The sequence below is a fragment of the Triticum aestivum genome, chromosome 4B (assembly GCF_018294505.1).
Source record: "Triticum aestivum cultivar Chinese Spring chromosome 4B, IWGSC CS RefSeq v2.1, whole genome shotgun sequence".
In the NCBI taxonomy this organism is placed as follows: Eukaryota; Viridiplantae; Streptophyta; class Magnoliopsida; order Poales; family Poaceae; genus Triticum; species Triticum aestivum.
Genome location: NC_057804.1, coordinates 568,503,557 through 568,528,260, shown reverse-complemented (window position 1 = coordinate 568,528,260; position 24,704 = coordinate 568,503,557). Strand labels below are relative to the sequence as shown.

The window sequence follows — 24,704 nt, the reverse complement described above, 5'->3', positions numbered from 1 at the left end:
AACCTCGGCCGGACTCCCTGTGGATGGAACCTGAATAGGCGATAAACCTGGACTAGAGACTTAGGTGTTTAGGTAGGTCGTCGTCTACACCCACGTCGGTTTTCGCTTGAAGTCTGCCAAGCACATGTCGTGTGCAGACGCTAAGTGGTGGAAACATGTATGAAGAAGTACACCACTGCAGGGTTAACATCATCTATTTGAATAGCCGCGTCCGCGGTAAAGGACTACTTGGTTGCCTATACAGTTCATAGACAAGTAAATGGATACTTATAAAAGCCTCAAGATAAGCGTGAGTGCCGAGGATGGCTCTTTCGTAGGATGACGGAGGTGGATCCTCGGTGGTGTATTGAAGTGGTGAGTAGTGGACTCGAGTGCGCAAAACCATTTCAAGTTGGAGTCTCGTAAGATAGCTTAGCCAAGAGTGAAAGCTGGCTTGCTGCAATAACCCCACCAACCCTTCTTGATAATGTGCATGTATGTAGGATCTGATGTAAGTCTTGCTGAGTACCTTTGTACTCATGTTGCTTTAATTTACGTTTTTCAGAAGACGCTACAACCCCTTCTGATGGGTTCTTCTTAGATGTCGATATCGATGAGTAGCTGAAGCCCAGGTGGTGATCCTGAGCTCATGAAGGACCATGTAGTATAGTCAGGCTTACCCAAGCCTCTTTTATTTTACTAGTTGTCTGTACTCAGACATGTTACTTCCGTTGTTGGCTTGTATGTTAGTATGACTTGAATGCTGGGTTGTGTGACCCGTACTTGTGTGTATGATATGTATGGCTCTCTGAGCCTTTAAATATAGTACTTGTGTTGTAGAGTCATGTTGTGATGCCTTGTTGTATTTGCACATATCGAGCATATTGTGTGTATGATTGAAATGCTTGGTATGTGTGGGATCTGACTATCTAGTTGTTTATCTTTAGTAGCCTCTCTTACCGGGAAATGTCTCCTAGTGCTTCCACTGAGCCATGGTAGCTTGCTACTGCTCCGGAACACTTAGGTTGGCCGACATGTGTCCTTCTTCGTTCCTGTGTCTGTCCCTTCGGGGAAATGTCACGCGATGAATACCAGAGTCCTGTTAGCCCGCTACAGCCCGTTTTACCGGAGTCCTGCTAGCCCAGTGCTACAGCCCGGATTCACTCGCTGATGACCGACACGTTCGATACTGGGTCATGGATGCCTGTCCCTGTAAGTCTGTGCCACTTTGGGTTTACGACTAGCCATGTCAGCCCGGGCTCTTTATCATATGGATGCTAGCGACACTATCATATACGTGTGCCAAAAGGCGCAAACGGTCCCGGGCAAAGGTAAGGTGGCACCCGTGGGAATACCTTGTGTGAGGCCGCAAAGTGATATGATGTGTTACATGCTAGATCGATGTGCCATTGAGTCGGGGTCCTGACAGGCGCTGACGACACCCATGCTTTGCTTTCTTCTTGGAGGGGTTATCCTCCGTTGCCTCATCGCCGTTGGTTTCTTTCGGAGTGTCCACCATATATGTATCATATGAAGAGGTGGTTGTCCACCGCCCTATGAGCGGTGGCTCCTGTATGTCTCCCGCATCGTCATCCATACCGTCGATGTCTTCGAAGTCAAAGTCGAGCACGTCGGTTAAATCATCGATCGTGGCGACAAAGTGGGTGGTGGGTGGGCAGCGAAATCCTTCGCCGCCTGCTTCCCACTCCAGCCGGATATAGTTCGGCCCAGAGCCTCCTGACAAAGAGAGACACTTCAATGAGTTCAGCATGTCGCCAAAGGGTGAGTGTTGAAAGATGTCCGCAGCGGTAAACTCCATTAACGGAGCCCAACCTGGCTCGGCTGGCTCGAGAGTGAGCGGACCAGGACCAACAACCGGATATGAGTTCGGGGGTCCGGGATTACAGGCCTCCACAGCGGTGGGACCTGTGTTCGGCTCTAACACCGATAAGTGTGCGACCTATGGAGCGGGGTCCAGCCCTCCGTCCATAGGCAACACAACCTGCCCTGGATTTATATCAAAGGCTGCTTCGGGGATGATGTCCCGGGCACTGTCTGACAGAAGGTCTAGGCCGTGCTCGTCGTGGCTCTCTGGCGCTCCCGGCGCAGGCTCGAATCCATCGAAGATCAAGTCTTCATGGATATCCGCCGTGTAGTTCAAGTTTCCGAACCTGATCTGGTGGCCAGGGGCGAAGCTGTCGATCTGCTCCAACTGGCCAAGCGAATTGGCCCGCAGTGCGAAGCCGTCGAACACAAAGATCTGTCCGGGGAGAAAAGTCTCACCCTGGACCATGTTGTTGACGATTGAAGACGCCATCCAGCCTCGAAGCGACGACATAGAGGAACTCTCAAGGAAAGCACCAATGTCGGTGTCAAAACGGGCGGATCTCGGGTAGGGGGTCCCGATCTGTGCGTCTTAGGCTGATGGTAACAGGAAGCAAGGGACACAATGTTTACCCAGGTTCGGGCCCTCTCGACGGAGGTAAAACCCTACTTCCTGCTTGATTAATATTGAAGATATGTGGAATACAAGAGTAGATCTACCACGAGATCATAGACGCTAAACCCTAGGAGCTAGCCTATGATGGTATGATTGTAATTGTGATCGGCCTTCTAAGGACCATGCTCTCCAGTTTATATAGACACCGGAGAGCTAGGGTTTACATGGAGTCGGTTTACAAGGAAGGAAACATAATATCCGGATCGCCAAGCTTGTCTTCCACGCAAAGGAGAGTCCCATCCGGACACGAGCCGAAGTCTTGAGTCTTGTATCTTGATGCTTCTATAGTCCGGACGATGAATACAGTCCGGCTATCCGGATACCCCCTTATCCAGGACTCCCTCAATGATCCCAAGAATAAATGGGCTCTCAGAAGGCCGAAAGATAACATTTGCTGGAAACGGCCCAACTGAATAACGGGCCCTTAATGGGTATAAAGTGATATACTGTTCATTACGGGCCAGTTTCACCACGGGCCGTTAATGGGTGTAAAGTGATACACCGTTCATTGCGGGCCAGTTTCACCACGGGCCGTTAATAGGCCAAGAGTTACATAGGGCCTCATATGGGCCGAAAGACGTCATGGGCCATACATGGGCCAGAAGTGAAAACGGGCTGGAATCATATTGGATGGCCCAGATGCCGCTACTGGGCCTAATTCGGATAGGGCATAACGGGCCTTGGGTTGGCGGGCTGTAAATGGGCTATATGCGAACAGGCCGTTAACAGGCTTTCCATGGGTCGGCCCGCCACCTTTTGACCAAGTCAAACGGGCCGGCCTTTTCACAGGAATGGGCCTCTGTTGGGCCGTGCCACGTGTCAACGTATCATAGGCGCCTTTTGTCCAATGAGTGGATGACATCTGTCTCAACAGTGAGCCGACACGTGTTTCCTCCAGCCAATGATGATTTTACACGTGGAAAATCCCCATTGGTCGGGGCTGTTAACGGGTTATCGGATCCAAAACCCGACCCGATAGCTTAACAGTGTTCCGTTACGGTGGATGCCACGTGTCGGTCACCCTTGATGAAAGCACTTCTGTGACGCGCGATTTATCGTCATGGAAGTGGACACTTCTGTGATGATAATTTTGGTAATGTCATGGAACACTTCTACGACAGCACAGGTATGACTATCTTGTTTCTATCATAAATTTGTCATGGATGTACATGCATGAAAAAAAATGCGACCTACTGTGACAAACACGTATCATCACGGAAGTGTATTTTTTGGTAGTGTTATGACATTCCGGTAGCCATCGATGGACGAGAACTTTGCCTATTGGTCCGCCTCGTTCAACGAGCAGGAAAATGGTTCTCTTCGTCCCTTGCCCTTGGTATCGATGTTGTGCCGACATAACTGACAGGCTACCCTCTAATTGGCCTTGCTATCGCGACGTGCAAGATGTCAGCCCCCTTTCTACTTTAAACCACATGGTGGGCCCATAACCCACAGTTCCACAAGATCGAAACCTGGCTCTACTGTACAACCTGTTGCCAAATTTATTCATGGGCCACCTGCCTAGTGATCTATTCTGGTATCAGACACAATACTTATTCCCATTCCTCTGAACCCCTTTCACATTTCGTATCAGGCAACTAACGATTGCCTATGCGCTTGAAACTTCTACTTTGCACCTTCTTACTTTGCTCTCGATAATTTCTTAAGTTTCAATTCGAGAGTTACTTTTCGCCACCTTCCCTAATGTTATCTACCGGATAAGCAACCGTGCAGAGTTTTGTTCTTTCGAGTTACCCCTTATCATTTTATGTAAGTATGATGGAGTTCCCGAAGAAAGGATGCCCACTTCATCATCATGACCTGAAGCAGAGAAATAAAGACATCAACAAAGAGGATCAACTACATCAGGAAGAGCAACCAACACCGAGAAGACTCGTTAGAATTTCGTAACCAAATCCCTTCCCCCTTACTCCCCCACTTAAATCTCGGGATGAGATTTCTTGTAGTGGAGGAGAATTGTGATGCCCGGATAATCAAGCTACAATAATTCCCTACTAATGATGCCACATCACCATGATTATTATTGTTAAACTCACATTGGTTAGAAATTGATTCAAATTTGATTTCAAAATCAAGTCACAATAAAGGTTTTCAAATATTAAAACTATAATGTTTGGGATGTGCCAAATAATTCATAAGTAATATTGGTGGATAAACCAAGTCTTTATAAAAAGTTTAAATGCACTAAACTAAACAAAACAGTAGCAAATACAATTATTTGAATGCTTTTAAAATAACAAACAAATGTTAAACTAGTTTATTTAGTCACCAAACTTTTTAAGGTAGTGGGTTATTCTAAGACATTAATTTAGGAGCTATTGTCAGATTTCACAAAGCTAAAGAAATTAAAAGTAAAATAAAACTAGAATAAAAGAAAATACAAAAGGAAAAGAAAAACAAACAAGAAAATTTAAAAAGGGAGAAGAACCCCCTTTGCTGGGCTGTGGTCCAGCTGGCCTCTGGGCCGCCACGCCCAACTGCCCCCATCGCCCCACCTTATCCCCTGGGCAACCGAACCCTAGCGGTTCAACCCCCCACTCCCCCACCCCCAGGTTCGGTCTCTTCCTCTCCTCCTTCACCCAATCCAGATCTGGATCGGGAAGGGGAACGAACCACGCGGCTGCCGATTCCCGTCGCCACCACATCGGCGCCCCTCGACGGACCGCTCCGCCGTCGCCAACGCCGACTCGACCTCGTCTCCTCCCCATCGCGTGTCGTTCCCATCACCCTCCTCACCGGACCTCGCGTCCTCATCCTCTTCCCAGCCAGCCGCCAGCAAGCCTCAGCGCCCCCTCTCCCCATCAACGTTGGTGAGGCCCCGGGCCTCTCCCCTTGTCTGCCTCACGCATCGCTCACGGTCACCGCACGCTAGACCGCCCATGCGTGCATCCGCGTGCCGGAGCTCACGCTCTGGGCAGCACACGCTCACCCCACGCTCGGTCCTGCTCCCGTGCGCCCACAGCCGCGACCGCGTCGCCATGCTCTGCCTCCGCCATCCACTCCCTTGGCTTCACCCCTCCCCCGGCGGCCATCCGACCCGCGGCCCTCCTCCTCGTTGTGCAGTCGTGGCTCCGTCGCCCCAACCGTGCTGCTGCGGCTTGCGGTGCGCCCCTCCCCCCCCCCCATTCCCTCTTGCCGTGCTCCGGAGACCACCTTGCCTCTGCCGCCTCGTGCGAGGCCGCAGCGCGCCTGCTGCTGCCTCCGGCGACCCCTCCTGTGTCGGCTTCCTTCGCCAGAAACGGCTGACCAGTGAGGCTCGCACTAGCCACCGGCGCTAGTGCCCCCGTTGCGGCTCGGTTCGCCCCTCGTTCAGGCGCCCGCCCGTAACCGCTAGCGCCAGCGCCCGCTAAGACCCCCCTTGACAATGACAGATGGGGCCCACGCCCTTAGAATGTTAAAAAAAGAATAAAAATAATAATTAAGAAAATAATCAATTAATTAATTAACTTAATAAATCATGTTTAATTAACTAACCTAACTAATGTATTAATTAAATTAATTAATTTGGTTAATTAGTTAACAGAGTATGACATGCGGGACCCACACGTCAGTTTGACTAAGTCAACGCCATGTTGACTGCTGACGTCATGATGACGTCAGCATACACTATTCTGGATAATGTTGATTTAAAATAATTAAATAAATTCTAAAAAATATTATATCTTTTAAAATTAATATAAAATAAACCGTAGCTCGGATGGAAAAAATTTGTACATGAAAGTTGCTCAAAATGACGAGACGAATCAGGATACGCAGCCCGTTTGTCCGCCACGCGTCCCTAGCATAGTTAACCCGCAACTTTTCCCCTCCGGTTCAACTGTCCGAAAACGCGAAACACTGGGGATACTTTTCCGGATGTTTCCCTCTTTCGCCTGTACCACTTACTGCCGCGTTAGGGCACACCTAGCATCGCTCAATGTCATGTCCTGTATCGTCATGCTTATGTTTGCATTGTATTTATTGTTTCTTCCCCCTCTTCTCTCCGGTAGACTACGAGACCGACGCTGCTGCTGCTCAGTTCGACTACGGAGTTGACGACCACTCCTTCTTGCCAGAGCAACCAGGCAAGCCCCCCCTTGATCACCAGATATCGCCTATTCTTTGCTCTACTGCTTGCATTAGAGTAGTATAGCATGTTACTGTTTCGATTGATCCTATCTGTTGCATAGCCTGTCATTGTTGCTACAGTTGTTGATACCTTACCCGCAATCCTAAATGCTTAGTATAGGATGCTAGTTTATCATCATTGGCCCTACATTCTTGTCAGCCTACCTTGCTATACTATTGGGTCGTGATCACTCGGGAGGTGATCACGGGTATATACAATACTTACCTACATACTATATAGATGGTGACTAAAGTCAGGTTGGCTCGTTGAGTACCGCAAGTGATTCCGATGTGGGGGCTGGAAGGACAGGTGGCTCCATCCCGGTAGAGGTTGGCCTGGGTTCCCGACGGCCCCTGATTGTTACTTTGTGGCGGAGCGACAGGGCAGGTTGAGACCACCAAGGAGAGAGGTGGGCCTGGCCCTGGTCGGCATCCGCGGTTACTTCAAAATAACACGCTTAACGAGATCTTGGTATTTGATCTGAGTCTGGCCACTGGCCTATACGCACTAACCAACTAGGCGGGAAAGATATGGGCACTCGACGTCGTGGTATCAGCCGAAGCCTTCATGACGTCAGCGACTGAGCGGCGCGCGCCGGATTGGACCGTAAGCCTACTCTTGTATTAAGGGGGATAGGTCTGCTTCCGGCCGCGTGCGCAACGTGCAGGTGTGCAATGGGTGATGGGCCCAGACCCTTGCGCGCATAGGAGTTAGACCGGCGTGCCGACCTCTCTGTTGTGCCTAGGTGGGGCTGCGACGTGTTGATCTTTTGAGGCCGGGCATGACCCAGGAAAGTGTGTCTGGCCAAATGGGATCGAGCGTGTTAGGTTATGTGGTGCACCGCTGCAGGGAAGTTTATCTATTCGAATAGCCGTGTCCCTCAGTAAAAGGACGACCCGGAGTTGTACCCTGACCTTATGACAACTAGAACCGGATACTTAATAAAGCACACCCAGACAAGTTCCACAGACAACCCGATGATCGCTTTTCCACAGGGCGACGAGGGGAGGATCGTCGGGTAGGATTATGCTATGCGATGCTACTTGGAGGACTTCAATCTACTCTCTTCTACATGCTGCAAGATGGAGGCTGTCAGAAGTGTAGTCTTCGATAGGACTAGCTATCCCCCTCTTATTCTGGCATTCTGCAGTTCAGTCCATCGATATTGCCTCTTTACACATGTACCCATGCATATGTATTGTAGATCCTTACTTGCGAGTACTATGGATGAGTACTCATAGTTGCTTTGCTACTTCTTTTCCCCCCTTTCCCGGTTATTGCAATCATATGATGGAGTTCAGGAGCCAGAGGATCTCGAGGATGGTTCTACCTGGAGTTCGGCTTCGAGGAGTAGTTAGGAGGTCCCAGGCAGGAGGCCTCGCCTTTTCGATTGTTGCTACTTTTGTGCTAGCCTTCTTAAGGCAAACTTGTTTAACTTATGTCTGTACTCAGATATTGTTGCTTCCGCTGACTTGTTTATGTTCGAGCACTTGTATTCGAGCCCTCGAGGCCCCTGGCTTGTAATATGATGCTTGTATGACTTATTTTACTTTTAGAGTTGTGTTGTGATATTTTCCCGTGAATCCCTGATCTTGATCGTACACATTTGCGTGCATGATTAGTGTACGGTTGAATCGGGGGCGTCACAATAGTCGCACATGAATTATCGTGGGAGGTTCTCACACATGGCCGCGGAGTTGCACACTTTTGTTGGCACAGTCGCACATGCATGACCATAAAGTTGCATGATCTCGTCTGCATAGTTGCGCATGAATTTTCGTGGGAGGTGCTCACGCCCGGCCTCTAAGATGCACACTCTCGTCGGTATAGTCATACATGCATGGCCATAGAGTTGCACAATCTCGTGCGTGTAGTCGCACATAAATTGTCGTGGGAGGTGCTCACGCATGTTCGCAGGGTTGCACACTCTCGTCGGCACAGTTGCACATGCATGGACACAAAGTTGCACAATCTCGTCCGCATAGTCACACATGAATTATCGTGGGAGGTGGTCACGCATGTCCGCGGAGTTGCACACTCTCGTCGGCAGAGTTGCACATACATGGTCATGGAGTTGCACAACCTCGTCGGCATAGTCGCACATGCATGGCCGCATAGTTGCATAATCTCGTCTGCATAGTCGCGCATGAATTACTGTGCGAGGTGCCCACGTCCAACCATGGAGTTGCACACTCTTGTGTGCATAGTCGCACATGTGTGGCCGTGGAGTTGGGACATTCTTATAGGATAGTCCCTCAAACGCAGTTGTTGGGGCTGCACAGGCGTGGCGTTTACCAGGCAGTTGGCCAGGGCATCGGGGCAGCAGATGAAATTGCACATTTCACTGTTAGAGAGTAGTATGGGATGGTGCCACTAGTGAAAACTACATGGCCTGAGCAACAAACAAAGTTGCACATCTCACTGAAAGGAGGCAGTTTGGGGGTGGAGGTACCATAGAGGAAAATTGCACGTCTACGGTGTGCGAGAAAAGTTGCACATCTCTGTCAGGTAGTTGCACATTGATGGCTAGTCAGTTGCACAAAACGGGAACAAAATTAAAAAAAAAGTTTCATCGAAACATACTCATGTGGGATCTAGTTTCGAAGAGCACGCCACGAGGGTTCCAACAGTGAAAATGGATCTTCATTTCGTGCGCAGTTTGAAAGTTATGTTTTTTTTTAAATTTGAAACCATAAATTAAATGCACAATAGAATAAAACACATCCACTCTACATTTAGAAGATAATTGTTTCAGACATTTAATACGTCATGAAGAAAAGGACTAGATGAAAAAAATCTAATTAAAATAGGATCTTCATTTAGTACGTCATTTAGTCCATAATAACTGTTTCAGACTATTTTGGCCGGCTGCTCTGGAACGCCAGGGAGCAGCCGGCCGGTGTGTAGATGCGTCCATATATTTTGGACGCTGATAACTGCCACACGTGTGGTATATTCGATATGCGCTCACACACCGTGTATGGTGTGAGTAGGATGCAGTCCATACGGACTGTGCATGGACGGACATTAGAATTGCCCACACGTGTGGGCGCGGCTACTTCCTGCCACACGCCAACACGTACTACTCATCTCCACCCCGCGAATGTGGCACGAAGCAAAAATGCCCACACGTCCTGGCGCAGCTACTTTAGGTACACCGTGGGATGGTGATTTAGTTGCCATCCTGGTTGGCTGATGTAGTTATGCGGGATGGCAAGTGTAGTTGTAAAATCATGGCAACTCTATCTGTTTTGGTTAAGTATAGTTGCTATGTCTAATTTATGGTAGTTGCCGCGTGTAATCAAACCGTAGTTTCCTTGTGTAATTAACTACTTGCCACATATGGTCAAACAGTAGTTGTCATGTGATATGACCTCTAGTGCAAGAGATAATCTTCGGAATGTGTTACAAATTGGTTCTTTTAATTTTGAAGTTCCACCAACTGAACCGAAGAAGGATGAAGTTAAACCCACCTTCAGAACGCCATGTGCTACATAAACTATTGCAGGAGCTGTGCCGATCAATTGATATAGGAGGGTCAAGTCGTTTGTACTACTAGTTTTCTTTGGAGTCCAGGTTAGTTACTAGGTGATCAGCGTGCCGGATAATTAAATCCTTTAATTCCTTGTTTTGTTAGGATAGGAAAGAGAGAATGCAGATTAGGTAGATCTCGTACGCAAGTCAGATTACTACGTGCGCGTCACCTATATATAAGGCCGGCTACGGCCGTGTAGAGGAGAGGTTATTTTGTTGAGATTAGTTTGAGCGAGAGTTGAATAAAACAAAGAAAAGGCCCCAGGCTGGGGACGCCAAGTTGTTGTGCTTCTGCGATCTCACAGATCGGTTTTTGCTGTATTGAGATTGATCCTCGCCAATCTTGTTGCAGGTCAATTTTTGTTCTTGTTAAATTGCAAGGGCAGAAATCTGTTTATTCTTGATTTAATATCTACATCGACTAGAATATTTTTTTGTGGCTATTGAAAGATCTTCTTGCTGTTTCTAGTACCGTGAAAAAATCGGTCCGTGACTTGCACAATTTAGCATCTCGCTAGTCTGTGCTACATCAAGTGTTATTCAGAGCTAAGGTTGTTCATGGTATTGTGTTGATCAAGATGTCGACCTCGGTCAACAAGGAAGACGAGGTCGCTGCTGATTCTCAGGAAATTGTACGTCCAGTGTACGCGGATGATATTCCTCAAAATATTCGGGATGGTTTTGACCACACATGCAACTACATCAACCAATGTCATGATGCGCTCGGCAAAAGGATAGATGTACTGATCACTCGGTTCGATGGTTTGGCAGACATCATCAATATGCCGGCAACGAATTTTGCACCACCACGGACTGCTCCGGCTGCTCCACTGCGTTATGCACCACCGGCTCGCGGCGGACATGCCGGCGTGCATGATCGCCGTTTGGCGGCACCTCATGTTGGAGATGATGGTCTTGATGACGGCGTTGACCAGGCAGCGGGGTACGCTCCACGACCACGACACTATGAGCCTCGTCCTGAAACATCCGTTCATGGTGGAGTGCATGACCGAGTTGGTCAAGCTGTGTGTGTGCCTTTGGACGATGGAATTGGGCGCATAAAAATTTCAATCCTTTCGTTCTCCGGCAAGTGCGAACCAGAAGGCTATTTGGAGTGGGAGATGCGTGTTGATCAAATTTTTGATGCCCATCATTATAGCGAGGAGAAGAAAGTTCAACTTGCTGGAATTGAGTTCACCGGTTACGCGCTAATTTGGTGGAATCAAATTTGTCGTTCAAGACATCGCCCGACGACTTGGCGAGGTATGAAAGAATTCATGAGGTGACGTTTTGTTCCTGAGCACTATAAAAGAGATATGTACAACAAGTTGCAGCGGCTCTCTCAAGGTAATATGAGTGTTGATGAATATTACAAGGAGATGGAACTTATGATACGTACAGGGACAACGGAGGATCCAGAGGCGACCATGGCACGTTTCTTTAACGGGCTAAATATCAAGGTGCAGGATCGTGTTGAGATGATGGTCTACTACAACATACAAGATCTTGTGCACCAAGCTGTGCGTGCGGAACAACAGATTAAGCGACGCCAAGTCAACACAGTTCCCAGTACCACTTTGAACACATGGCGACGCTCGCAGTATAAGAGTGAGGATACCGGTCCTAGCTCCAGGGCGACATCATCAAATCGCTCTCATGGTTCCGTGCAAAAGGATGCTTCAAAATCAGGATTGTCGATGGTTGATTCTAGTGCACAGTCGACCGGACGCACTAGTGACATAGAGTGTTTCAAGTGTGGAAGAAGGGGACATATGAAGCGTGAATGTCCTAATGAGAAAAGAGTGTTGCTCACGAGAGATGGCTATGCATCCGCTAGTGATGAAGAGGCGGTTTCTGACACTTCTAGTGAAAAATCTAAGGATGTTGAAGATGTGGTTGCGAGTTTTGAAGCTGCTGAGTCATATCCTTCACTAATGGTGCAACGAGTCAACAGGATCGCATTGAAGATAAGAGGCAGCGTTGGAATATTTTTCAGACTCAGTGCAAGGTCAACAACACCAATTGTACGATGATCATTGATGGTGGAAGCTACACTAATGCTATCAGCAAGGAATTGGTGGATGCCTTAGCGTTGCCTATGTGGAAACACCTGCAACCACATTGCATTGAGTGGTTATATCAGTATGGCAAACTCAAATTACTCATAAGGTGCGCGTGAATTTTCCAGTTGGTGACTACAAAGACACAATAATGTGTGATGTCTTGCCAATGGATGCATGTCGCTTGTTATTGGGAAGGCCATGGTAATATGATCATCGTGCCACACATGATGGGAGGTCCAATACTTATTCTTTTTGGGATGCTGGGAGACGATGTATATTGCGGCCAATGTATGCCAATGCTATCAAAGAAGATGTTTTTTCAGTTCAAAAGAGGGTCTCCAAAGCTACCACGAAACCGCGGACGGCTTCGTTTTAAGGAGGAGGGGATGATATGGCCTCTAGTGCAAGAGATAATCTTCGGAATGTGTTACAAATTGGTTTTTTTAGTTTTGAAGTTCCACCAACTGAACCGAAGAAGGATGAAGTTAAACCCACCTTCAGAATGCCATGTGCTACATAAACTATTGCAGGAGCTGTGCCGATCAATTGATATGGGAGGGTCAAATCGTTTGTACTACTAGTTACGTACTACTAGTTTTCTTTGGAGTCCAGGTTAGTTACTAGGTGATCAGCGTGCCGGATAATTAAATCGTTTAATTCCTTGTTTTGTTAGGATAGAAAAGAGAGAGTCCAGATTAGATAGGTCTCGTACACAAGTCAGATTATTACGTGCGCGTCACCTATATATAAGGCCGGCTACGGCCGTGTAGAGGAGAGGTTATTTTGTTGAGATTAGTTTGATCGAGAGTTGAATAAAACAAAGAAAAGGCCCCAGGCTGGGGACGCCAAGTTGCCGTGCTTCTGCGATCTCACAGATCGGTTTTTGCTGTATTGAGCTTGTTCCTCGTCAATCTTTTTGCAGGTCAATTTTTGTTCTTGTTAAATTGCAAGGGCAGAAATCTGTTTATTTCTAATTTAATATCTACATCCACTAGAATATTTTTTGTGGCTATTGAAAGATCTTCTTGCTGTTTCTAGTACCGTGAAAAAATTGGTCTGTGACTCGCACAATTTAGCATATCGCTAGTCTCTGCTACATCATCATACCATATGTGTTTACCTAGTTGACACGTGTGGTCCAACCATAGTTGTCATGTATTGTTAATCACAGTTGCCATGTTTGTTTATCTGGTTGCCACGTACGCGCAACTGCAGTTGCCATCTAGCAAAAAAATCACAGTTACCATATGTGTTTATCTAGTTGCCATGTTCGCCTAACTGCAGTTGTCATCTACAACGTAGGAGTGTCGTGTAAGCAATTCGCCCACACGCGCATGAAGTAGGTGGCCGACTGTGTGGGCAGAAACTAGTTCGCCCACACGGCGCAGCTGGCAAACAGCATGGTGTGAGCGTGTGGGCAAACTCTCCAACGCCCACACACCAGCCCCGTCCTATGTGGCACACTAAATCCATCTTTTCATGTCAAGATTCATGCAAAAGGCACTGGACGACGATCAACACATGTGGGCGAGTTGGGGAACACACACATGTCGGAGTTAGTGTTTCCGTATATTTTTATACACGTGTCTGGATATAAAACGCACGGTAATCATGAACGGGGCAAGCTTCAACCCACACGCATATCGACCGTGTGCTACCACGTGAAGGTAGTGACTAGCGAGCGACGCGACGCGACGGGGGTGAAAATTGACTCGAGTCCACTCGCCGTGGCTTCCACCACACATATACTATTGGAATTGCGGTCATATTCTCGTTAGCAAATACCGAGTGGACCACATGAGTGCAGCAAAGGTGATAAACTCTTTGCTGTAAAAGATAAACTCTTCTATAGACGGTGTTTCACGTGTCAAAATACCGATCATCTCTTGGGTGAGCCATCTTGGAGTCATCGTTGGCAAACTGACAACAGACCGGCCGGCAGGGGCGCCGCACTATAAACAGGCCCGCGCGCAGCCAGGCAAGGCGCGGCACTATATAAATCGTCCAACGATCAACCGCATCATCTATCTTCTGGCCGGCCGTTCAAAGATGGAAGAGCACAAGACGAATGGCCTCGGTGCGACGGCGAGCCCCCTCGGCGAGCCTCTTCTCACGGCCACGGGGAAACGAGCTGACCGCGACGCCGAGGCGCAGCTCCCTCCGTATCGCAGCGCCGGCGCCTCCTTCTCCAGGACGTGCCTCAACCTCACCAACGCCGTCTCGGGCATCGGGGTGCTCTCCATGCCCTACGCGGTGTCGCGGGGCGGGTGGCTCAGCCTGGCACTCTTCGCCCTCGTCGGCGCCGTCTGCTACTACACCGGCACGCTCATAGGGCGCTGCATGCGCGCCGACGGCTCCGTCGCCACCTACCCGGACGTCGGCCAGCTGGCCTTCGGCGCCGCTGGCCGGAGAACCGTCGCCCTGTTCATGTACGTGGAGCTCTACCTCGTCGCCATCAGCTTCCTGGTCCTCGAGGGCGACAACCTCGACAAGCTCTTCCCCGGCGCCGGCGTGGAGCTGCCCGCCGGCTACTGGCTGCGCGGGAAGCAGCTCTTCATCGTCCTGGCCGGCGCCGTCGTGCTGCCCACCACCTGGCTCAAGAACCTCGGCGTGCTCGCCTACGTGTCGGCGCTCGGGCTCGTCGCGTCCGCGGCCTTGACGGCGTCGCTTATCTGGGCCGGCGTCTCTGAGTCCGGGTTCCGCGGGAGCGGCAACGTCCTCAACCTCGCCGGCCTGCCCACCTCTCTCGGCCTCTACTTCGTCTGCTTCACCGGCCATGCCGTCTTTCCAACGATATACTCATCCATGAGGAACCGCGAGCGCTTCTCCCAAGTGCTGCTCTTCTCCTCGGTGCTCTGTAGCATCAACTACGGGTTCACGGCGGTGCTGGGCTACCTCATATACGGAGACGACGTGCAGTCGCAGGTGACGCTCAACCTGCCATCGGGGAGGCTCTACACCAAGATCGCCATCGTCATGACTCTCATCAACCCGCTGACCAAGTACGCGCTGCTCGTCGCGCCCATCACGTCGGCGATCGAGGAGAGGTTCTCGCTCGCGGGGAGTGGGTCGGCGAGGGTGGCCATCAGCACCGCCGTTCTCGTCAGCACGGTCGCGGTGGCGTCCATGGTGCCGTTCTTCGGGTTCCTCATGTCCTTCATCGGTTCCTTCCTCAGCGTCATGGCCACAGTCTTCTTTCCCTGCCTCTGCTACCTCAACATCTACAAAGCCAAAGGCCTTAGCCGTGTCGAGGTCGCCGCGATCGTCGCCATCCTGCTGCTCGGGGCGTTCGTTGCCATCACTGGCACCTACACTTCTTTGTTGGACATCATAGGCACTTTCTAATTAAGAGTGCTTGCTTCCTTTTAGCTGTGCTAGTATTTACTCCCTCCGTCCCAAGGTTGAGACATTTATTTTGGGACGGAGGGAGTAGTACAAACAAAACAAGCCGAGTGATCATAATGTACATAAGATAAAGTCGTGAGAGTCATCCATAATTTTAAGAATTCTGGGGCGGAAGCTGATCCGCACTTTCCCTTCATTTCCTCCCTCCCTAGCCCTCCGCGTCTCCCCTGCTCAGGCGACTCGGGCGGGGACGAAACCCTAGCCGCCGAGGCCTTCCCTTCCTTCCCTCCCTCCCTCCGCCACAACCGAAGGATGCCGCCGGCCTATAGCCCGGGGGGACCGACGGTGGTGGCGGGGGCCTCCCTCTCTCCCGTGCCATGGGGATGGTGCGGAGCCCCGCGGCATGAGGAGGCGCGGTCGATTTGGCCTTGGCGGCACGGCGGGCGTCCCTACCTTGTCCGGCGGTGTCGCGACGCTCGGCTCCGTCTCGGGCGACGATGGCTGCGGGCGCGGCGGACGACCTTGCTTCAGGCAGCGGCGTTGGCTGCGTTTGGCGGCGGCTACCAGATCTGCGGCGATGGGCCATCTGACCCCGGATAGGCGGTGGCGGCATGGAGGGCCTGGTGGACGGGTGCGTGGTCTGGCCTCCAGACATATCTGATCTGGCGGGTGCGGCTGATGTCTGCTAAAGCTATGTCGGTATTTCCCCAAAGAGGAAGGGATGATGCAGTATATCAACGGTAGGTATTTTCCTCAGTGATGAGACTAAGGTTATCAAACCAGTAGGAGAACCTCCTCACATCACATAAACATCACCTACACACAAATAACAAATACTCGCAACCCGACGTGTTAAAGGGGTTTCAATCCCTTTCGGGTGTGGCGCCTCAAGTAGGCAAATAACGTGAGGTAAAAAGTGGTTGAAAGGATCGATATGGTTGACTAGAGGGGGGGTGAATAGGCAACTAACAATTTTTAAACTTTTCTTTATCAATTTAAACCTTGCAACAAAATAGATTATCTAGATATGCAACTATGTGGACAACCTATATGATGCAATGACAACTAGCACACGAGCAAGCAGTAGATACAACACAAGTAAGCTTGCAAAAGTAAAGGCACGAAATAACCAAGAGTGGAGCCGGTGGAGACGAGGATGTGTTACCGAAGTTCCTTCCTTTTAAAGGGAAGTACGTCTCCGTTAAAGCGGTGTGGAGGCACAATGCTCCCCAAGAAGCCACTAGGGCCACCATAATCTCCTCACGCCCTCACACAATGCGAGATGCCGTGATTCCACTATTGGTTCCCTTGAAGGCGGCGACCGAACCTTTACAAACAAGGTTGGGGCAATCTCCACAACAATTGGAGGCTTCCAACAACACCACGAAGCTCCACCACAATGGAGTATGGCTTCGAGGTTACCTCAACCGTCTAGGGTGCTCAAACACCCAAGAGTAACAAGATCCGCTAGGGATAAGTGGGGGGAATCGAATATCTCTTGGTGGAAGTGTAGATCGGGGCCTTGTCACCCAATCCCGAGCAAATCAACAAGTTTGATTGGATAGGGAGAGAGATCGGCCAAAAATGAAGCTTGGAGCAACAATGGAGTTTAGGGTTGGAAGAGGTAAGTCTTCTGGGAGAAGAAGACCCCCTTTTATAGTGGGGGGACAATTCCAACCGTTACCCACCACTCAGCCCGCGGCCCACGGAACTACCGCTCCACAGGCGCGGTACTACCGCACGGGCCAGCGGTACTACCGCGTCGGACCGCGGTACTACCGCGAGCACGGCAGAGACCAGACCAGGCAAAAAGGAGCACCGACAGGGCGCGGTAGATCCGCAGGAGCGGTACTACCGCGGCCCCATGCGGTACTACCGCAAGACAGTCACAGGCTAGGCCCGGTAGGCACAGATGTAAAAAAATTACATCCGTGACTACCTCCGCTGAGAAAATGGCGTGCAAAAATCCGACACGGAACTACCGCGACCGAGGGTGCGGTACTACCGTGAAGGGTGCGGATGTAAAAAATTACATCCGCCCCTACCTCCGCTCCTGCTACGGAGCCTGGCCTGGTGCCACGATACTACCGCGCCGCAGCACGGTACTACCGCAGGGCGCACGGATGTAAAAAATTACATCCGCGCCTACCACCGCTTGTGAGCGGTGCCAGACCAGAGCTCGCGGTACTACTGCTCAGAAGAGCGGTACTACCGTACCGGAGCCCGGTACTACCGCTGGCTCCTGCGGTAGTACCGCTCAAAAGAGCAGTACTACCGCTAGCCTGACAAGAGCAAGACGGAGGCCTTCATTTCGCAGAGACAAGGTGAGACGGAGGAACACTCCGAGGAGCTCAAGGAAAGGCGGTGCAGAAGGGAATGTGTACGTGAGATTCCACCCAAACCTTTCCAAAGCGGACCCCCTCTTAATAGTACGGCTTTCCTACGACTCAACTCCACCGAACCAAACCGTAGAGAAAGGCCGTCTTCTATAATCTCCGAGGGGCATCATATCGTCTTGTGTTTAGTCGTGATATATCTAAAAAGCTCAATACAGTCCGCAAAGGCATTGTCATCAATCACCAAAATTACAGAGGGACAAGAATGCCCTTACAATCTCCCCCTTTTTGGTGGATTGATGACAATACGGGATTTGCACAAAAGAAATGAATATAGCACAGGCAAACCCCACAACTTCTAAAATATAGATGAGCTCCCCCTAGATTCGTGCTAGAGGGTAAAGTGCTTTGGACTGCACAACACGAATACTAGGAGCACCACTCCCCCTATATTTTAGAAACAAAGCATATCTTGCAATAGTAAGGCTGACACTATAGATGATGTGAGCATAACATGAATAGCATGATATAGCACAAGCTCAATAAGGAGATAACGAGAGAGTGCATATGTCTTACACCATATGATAGACTGAGTCTCACGAGCACAACCAAACCAAAGCAAGCAGGTTCAACGACGAAAAGCAAAGCAAAATGACGAAACACACGACACGCACGCAAATCCTACACTCTCTCCCCCTTTGGCATCGAGACACCAAAAAGGTAGAGAGGTCACCTACAACACATGTGGTAGCTCAGGCGGAAAACAACTCATCGTCGCCAGACTCCGCAGCAGGAACATACTCCTCCTCTGAATCGGTCCAATGGTAGCTCTGCTTCGCCATCCAGGCAGTCTCTGGGGTGATGTGCTTCTCAGAGCCGTTGCCACGTCCTCCCCGCAAGCCCTCAAGATCCTGATGTCGCGACGGCGACTCTCCTTCTGAGCAACATGGGCCTTGTACTGCCCCTGAACCTGCAAGCAGAACAGCCTCTTCATCTTGTCCTTCAGCTTCTTTGCCCAAGAAGGCTCAGCAGAGGGAGGCGTGAACGCAGAACGATCCTCAGCAGCGTCTTCCTCCTCAATCTCCTCCTCATCAACAGCCATCTTGGCAGCCTCTGCAGCAGTGGTGGTGTTAGCCCATTGGGGCTTGATGCGAAGCTTGATGGGATCATGACGAATCCAGCCAGGAGCTTCAAACTCCTCATTGGGAAGGAGCTTCTCCCACGTCTTGGAGATCAGGTAAAACAGATAAGGCCCATAGATGGGGACCTTACGGTTGAACACGGCGAACTGAAGCTCACACCACATGATATGTGAGACATCAAGTGGCTGAGTCTGAGCCTGACGGGCCTCCTCACAAAGAAGCATCATGTCAACGAGATAAGCATGCACCTGTCCCATGTCACCAATGCGCGGGAAGAGCGTGTTCCGGAAGAGCCTATGCATGATGTCAAGGAAGGGGTTGAGCACCCATGCCTTCTTCTTGTTAGGAAGCGTCTTCTCAACAAGGTATGGCATGAGCTTGTTCTTGTTGGCAGAGTCAGCGTTGGCGTGAGGGCGAACTCCAACTGGCATGTCGAGTCCTTCATCGGGAACAAGGAGCAACTCCATGAACTCCTTCTAGGAAGCAGACAACTGTCGACCATTGGTCATCCAAGTCATGGTCCTCTCTTCGTTGACGCCGAAGTGGACCGAAGCAAAGAACTGTGCAATGATCTCTGGATCAAAGTCCTTGTGGAAGGTGAGAATGTGTTCAATGCTGAATGGCTCCACAAGATCCAAGGCCTCTCCAAAGTACCCACGGTGCTTCTTCTGCCTCATGTGAATCATGTCAATCCAGTGAACTTCAACATAGTGATTCTGCTTGGCCTTGATCACATCCATATAGATCAGATTCTGCTGCTTGTTCCAGAAGAGTTCATTGCCTCGCGTGCTAGACCGGGGAGACACATATGGATTGATCTTTCTTCGAATGACAAATTCTACCTGGGGCATCTCATCCATGCCCAAGACGGGCTCCTTCTGTTTGCTGACGGTGTGCTTGGTCCTGCGTTGGGGAGCAGCAAAAGACCCCTCTAGAACATCATCTGGGTTGCGCAGACGCTTGGACCCTGTGTCACTGCTGGGATTCGAGCGACGAGGGAAACCGGAGCCACCACCTAGACACAAAGACACAAAGACACGCATGGGAACAGAATGAATCAAAAACAAACGAAAGAAAACACAAACACATGCGACTTGGACAAAAGACAAAAGGCGCAGGATGAACTACGGTAGTACCGGACAGGGTTCCGAATGTAAAAAATTACATCCGCGCCAACCGCGGAAGTACCGTGTCGGGGAAGCATGGTAGTACCGTGCGTGGGGCGGAAGTAATTTTTTACTTCCGGATGCCCAGCAGTAGTACCGCACAAAGGTGCGGAAGTACCGCGGAGTATCAGATCCAGAAGAGGCTGCGGTAGTACCGCTCCAGGAGGAGCGATAGTACCGCACGGAATGAGAAACCGCCACTAAGGACGCGGATCTGGATCTAGAACCTCCGCACGACAACTTCGGTACTACTGTTGATCAAACGGAACTATTTTGACTATCCAAAGAGCATGCAACTACTCTACCACTCTACAACAAATCCCACTTGCACAGATTTAGCCAAAAATCTCAAGAACACCACATGCATCTCCCCAAAACCTAGAAACACAAGGAAGGACAAAAATGAGAGGTACTTGGGGAAAAACCTGGGTCCATGGCAAGAGGGCGAGGTGGGGAGCGATCCCACCGGTCGGAATCCGAGGAGAGCGGCCGGAGATGGAGATCCGGTGAAGGCCTCCGGCGCCGTTCTTGGTCAGGAGAGAGAGAGAGACGGGGTGGGGAATAGAGATGAATGGGTATGGGGGAGTTAGAACTCCCCCTGTCCTGCTCTTAACCCCCACCTGCTCGCGTGGGCGCGGAAGTACCGCGGGTCATCACGGTAGTACCGCCCGGGTGGAAGTACCGCTCGTTCAGCAGCAGTAAAAAAATTCTGCCGCGGAAGTAGCGGTAGTACCATGCCCCTGGAGGGCCACGCACTTGGAGAGACCCACCAACTCCTGCAGTAGTACCGTGGCACACCACGGTAGTACCGTAAACCAAGAAAGAGCTAGGACGCAAGAGAGAAGAAGGAGGAAAAAAACAAAACACCCACCGGGGAACACGAAACAACACGAGAGAGAAAACACCTTCTCCAAGGAAGGGCGGTGGCCGGAGCCACCTATATTTGAGTCAATTGGTATGGCACCGCAAAGAATTATCCTTGGGTCCATGACCAAAACTCGTCTTTGAAGCACAAGTACCATCAAAAATGGCGAATGTGAAAGAGTTGATTAATATATGCATAATGGGGGGAGGAAGAGTTCATTGAGAGAACAACACTCCCCCTATGTCCATGCCTACATCTAGACTAGACAACAAGTAGAGTGGGGAGGGGTGTGCACGGGCTCAAGTCACATTGCTCAAATCAATGATATTTAGCTCATGCCTTAACTCGTGAAATCTTGCTTCATCCAAGGGCTTCGTGAAAATATCTGCAAGGTTATCATGAGTGTTAACATACTTGAGCTCGATCTCCCCTCGCCTAATGTGATCCCGGATGAAGTGATACCGAATCTCAATATGCTTCATCTTGAAATTTGCACCGGGTTGAGAGAAATCTTGATGGCACTTTCATTGTCACACCAAAGAGGCACTTTGTCACAAATGACACCGTATTCCTTTAAAGTTTGCCTCATCCATAAGAGTTGTGCACAACAACTACCGGCCGCCACATATTCCGCTTCGGTGGACGAGAGAGACACACAACTTTGCTTCTTGGAAGACCAACTCACCAAAGAGCAACCAAGAAATTGGCACCCTCCGGAAGTGGACTTCCTATCCACTTTGTCTCCCGCCCAATCGGAATCCGTAAATCCTTCAAGCTTGAAGTTTGCTCCTCTTGGGTACCATAGGCCAAAGTTTGGGGTATGAGCCAAATATCGAAAGATTCGCTTGACCGCCACAAAATGGCTTTCCTTTGGTGCGGCTTGAAACCGTGCACACATACCCACACTCAACATGATATCCGGTCTAGATGCACAAAGGTAAAGCAAGGATCCAATCATAGAGCGATATACCTTTTGATCCACCGCTTTACCATTGGGATCAATGTCAAGTTGGCACTTGGTAGGCATTGGAGTAGAAGCCGGCTTGACATCACTTAGCTTGAATCTCTTAAGCATGTCTTGAGTGTATTTGGCTTGGTTGATGAAGGTACCTTCTCTTCTTTGTTTGATATCAAAACCAAGGAAGAACTTCAACTCTCCCATCGAAGACATCTTGAACTTAGAGGTCATGAGAGCGGCAAATTCTTCATTGAAAGCTTTGTTAGGGGAACCAAAGATAATGTCATCAACATATAGTTGGCACACAAACAACTCCCCTTTGACCTTCTTAGTAAAAAGAGTGGGATCGATTTGCCCAACTTCAAATCCACGATCTTGTAACAACTCGGTAAGGTGGTCATACCACGCACGTGGGGCTTGTTTAAGGCCATAGAGTGCCTTATCGAGTTGATACACATGATCCGGGAAGTAAGGATCCTCGAACCCGGGGGGTTGCTTGACATAAACCAACTCATTAATAGGACCATTAAGAAAAGCACTTTTCACATCCATTTGTTGTAACTTAAAGTTGTGATGGGAAGCATAAGCAATCAAGAAACGAATGGATTCAAGGCGAGCAACGGGAGCAAAGGTTTCACCGTAGTCGATACCCTCGACTTGGGAGTAGCCTTGTGCTACCAATCTTGCCTTGTTGCGAATGATGTTCCCATGAGCATCTTGCTTGTTCTTGAAAATCCACTTGGTTCCAATGACATTGTGGTTCCCCGATGGCCTTGGCACCAACCTCCACACCTTGTTGTACTCGAAGTTGTTGAGTTCTTCATGCATGGCATTGAGCCAATCCGAGTCTTCGAGCGCCTCATAGACCTTTTGGGGTTCAACACAAGAGACAAACGCGTGATGTTCACAATAGTTTGCTAATTGTCTACGAGTGCTTACCCCCTTTCTTAGGCTTCCAACCACATTCTCCATGAGATGGCCTTTGGTGGTGAGTTTGGAAGCAATCTTCACGGCACGACGCTCTAATTCCTCCTCGGATGTGGAAGGAGGAGGGTTAACTTGATTATCTTGAGCGCCGTCTTGAGCTTGTTCTGATCTTGAGCTTGCTCATGATCTTGAACTTGCTCGAGGGGGAGAACTTGACCTTGGGCATCATTTGGAGGTTCACCACCATCTTGAGATTGATCTTGCCCTTGGTCTTGTTCACGAGGTTGAGGGCCTACACTTTGTTCTTCGGAAGCGTGTGGGTCTTGAGTAGGTGAAGGCTCCACTTGAGTGGAGCATTGTCCTTCTCCTTCGGCCACAAGGGGTTCCTCAATGGGTAGAATATGACCAATACCCATTCTTCTTATGGCTTGGGGAGGAATTTCATCACCTACATCACAAGTACCACTTTGCTCCACTTGGGAGCCGTTATTTTCGTCAAACTCCACGTTACACGTCTCCTCAATGAGTCCGGTGGACTTGTTGAGAACACGGTAAGCATGAGAGTTTGTAGCATAACCAACAAATATGCCCTCATAAGCTCTAGCCTCAAATTTAGACAAACGAACACCTTTCTTGAGAATGAAACACTTACACCCGAACACCCGGAAGTACTTGAGATTGGGCTTGTTTCCGGTGAGTATCTCATAAGGAGTCTTGTTCAAGCCTTTGCGGAGATAGAGCCGATTGGATGCATGACATGCGGTGTTGATGGCTTCGGCCCAAAAGTTGTATGGAGACTTGAACTCCGCCATCATGGTCCTTGCCGCATCCATCAACGTCCGGTTCTTCCTCTCCGCAACACCATTTTGTTGAGGGGTATATGGTGCAGAATATTGATGCTTGATCCCCTCATCACTAAGAAACTCATCCAAGGTGTAGTTCTTGAACTCGGTGCCGTTGTCACTTCTTATTGTCAAGATCTTTGCATTATGTTGACGTTGAGCTTCATTTGCAAAGTCGATGACGGTTTGTTGAGTCTCACTCTTCCTCTTGAAGAAGTATACCCAAGTGTATCTTGAATAATCATCCACAATCACCAAGCAATACTTTCTACCCCCAAGACTATCAAAGGATGGAGGCCCAAAGAGGTCCATGTGAAGGAGCTCCAAGGGTCTCTTCGAGTAGATGATAGTCGTGGGAGGGTGAGCCGTCTCATGAAGCTTTCCTTCGATACAAGCACTGCAAGCACGATCTTTGGCAAAACTAACATTTGTTAGTCCACGGACATGGTCCCCCTTGAGAAGACTTTGCAAAGATCTCATATTGACGTGGGCTAAACGGCGATGCCAAAGCCATCCCACATCAACTTTAGCCATTAGGCATGTCGCGGTCTTAGTGGGTTGCTCCGAAAAGTTAATCACATAGAGACCGTTCTCGACATGCCCAACAAAGGCTACTTTAAGAGTCTTGCTCCACAAGAGGGCCACGGTATCAATATCAAAGAAGGTGGCAAAGCCCATGAGTGCAAGTTGACGAACGGAAAGTAAATTGAATGCAAGGGACTCAACAAGCATGACTTTCTCGATCGTTAGATCATGAGAAATGACAACCTTGCCAAGACCCAATACCTTAGAATGTGAGGCATCACCCCACTCGACATTGGTGGGCATAGATGGGATCTTTTGCACGTCCACCACCAAGTCCTTGCTCCCGGTCATATGATTTGTTGCTCCACTATCGAGCAGCCATGATCCCCCACC

At 49.7% G+C, this 24,704-nt stretch overlaps 1 protein-coding gene across 1 annotated transcript; it reads left to right on the top strand.

Annotated features, from left to right (window-relative positions):
* The first annotated feature begins 14,239 nt into the window (after positions 1-14,239).
* LOC123089227 (amino acid transporter AVT1I-like) lies at positions 14,240-16,082 on the top strand. Its single transcript, XM_044510952.1, has one exon. It carries the CDS (start codon positions 14,255-14,257, stop codon positions 15,548-15,550), a length of 1,296 nt encoding a protein of 431 aa, XP_044366887.1. The 5' UTR covers positions 14,240-14,254; the 3' UTR covers positions 15,551-16,082.
* Positions 16,083-24,704: the final 8,622 nt, after the last annotated feature.

Excerpts from the sequence above, each read along its gene's own strand:
- LOC123089227 (XM_044510952.1), top strand. The coding sequence starts at position 14,255 with ATGGAAGAGCACAAGACGAATGGCCTCGGTGCGACGGCGAGCCCCCTC.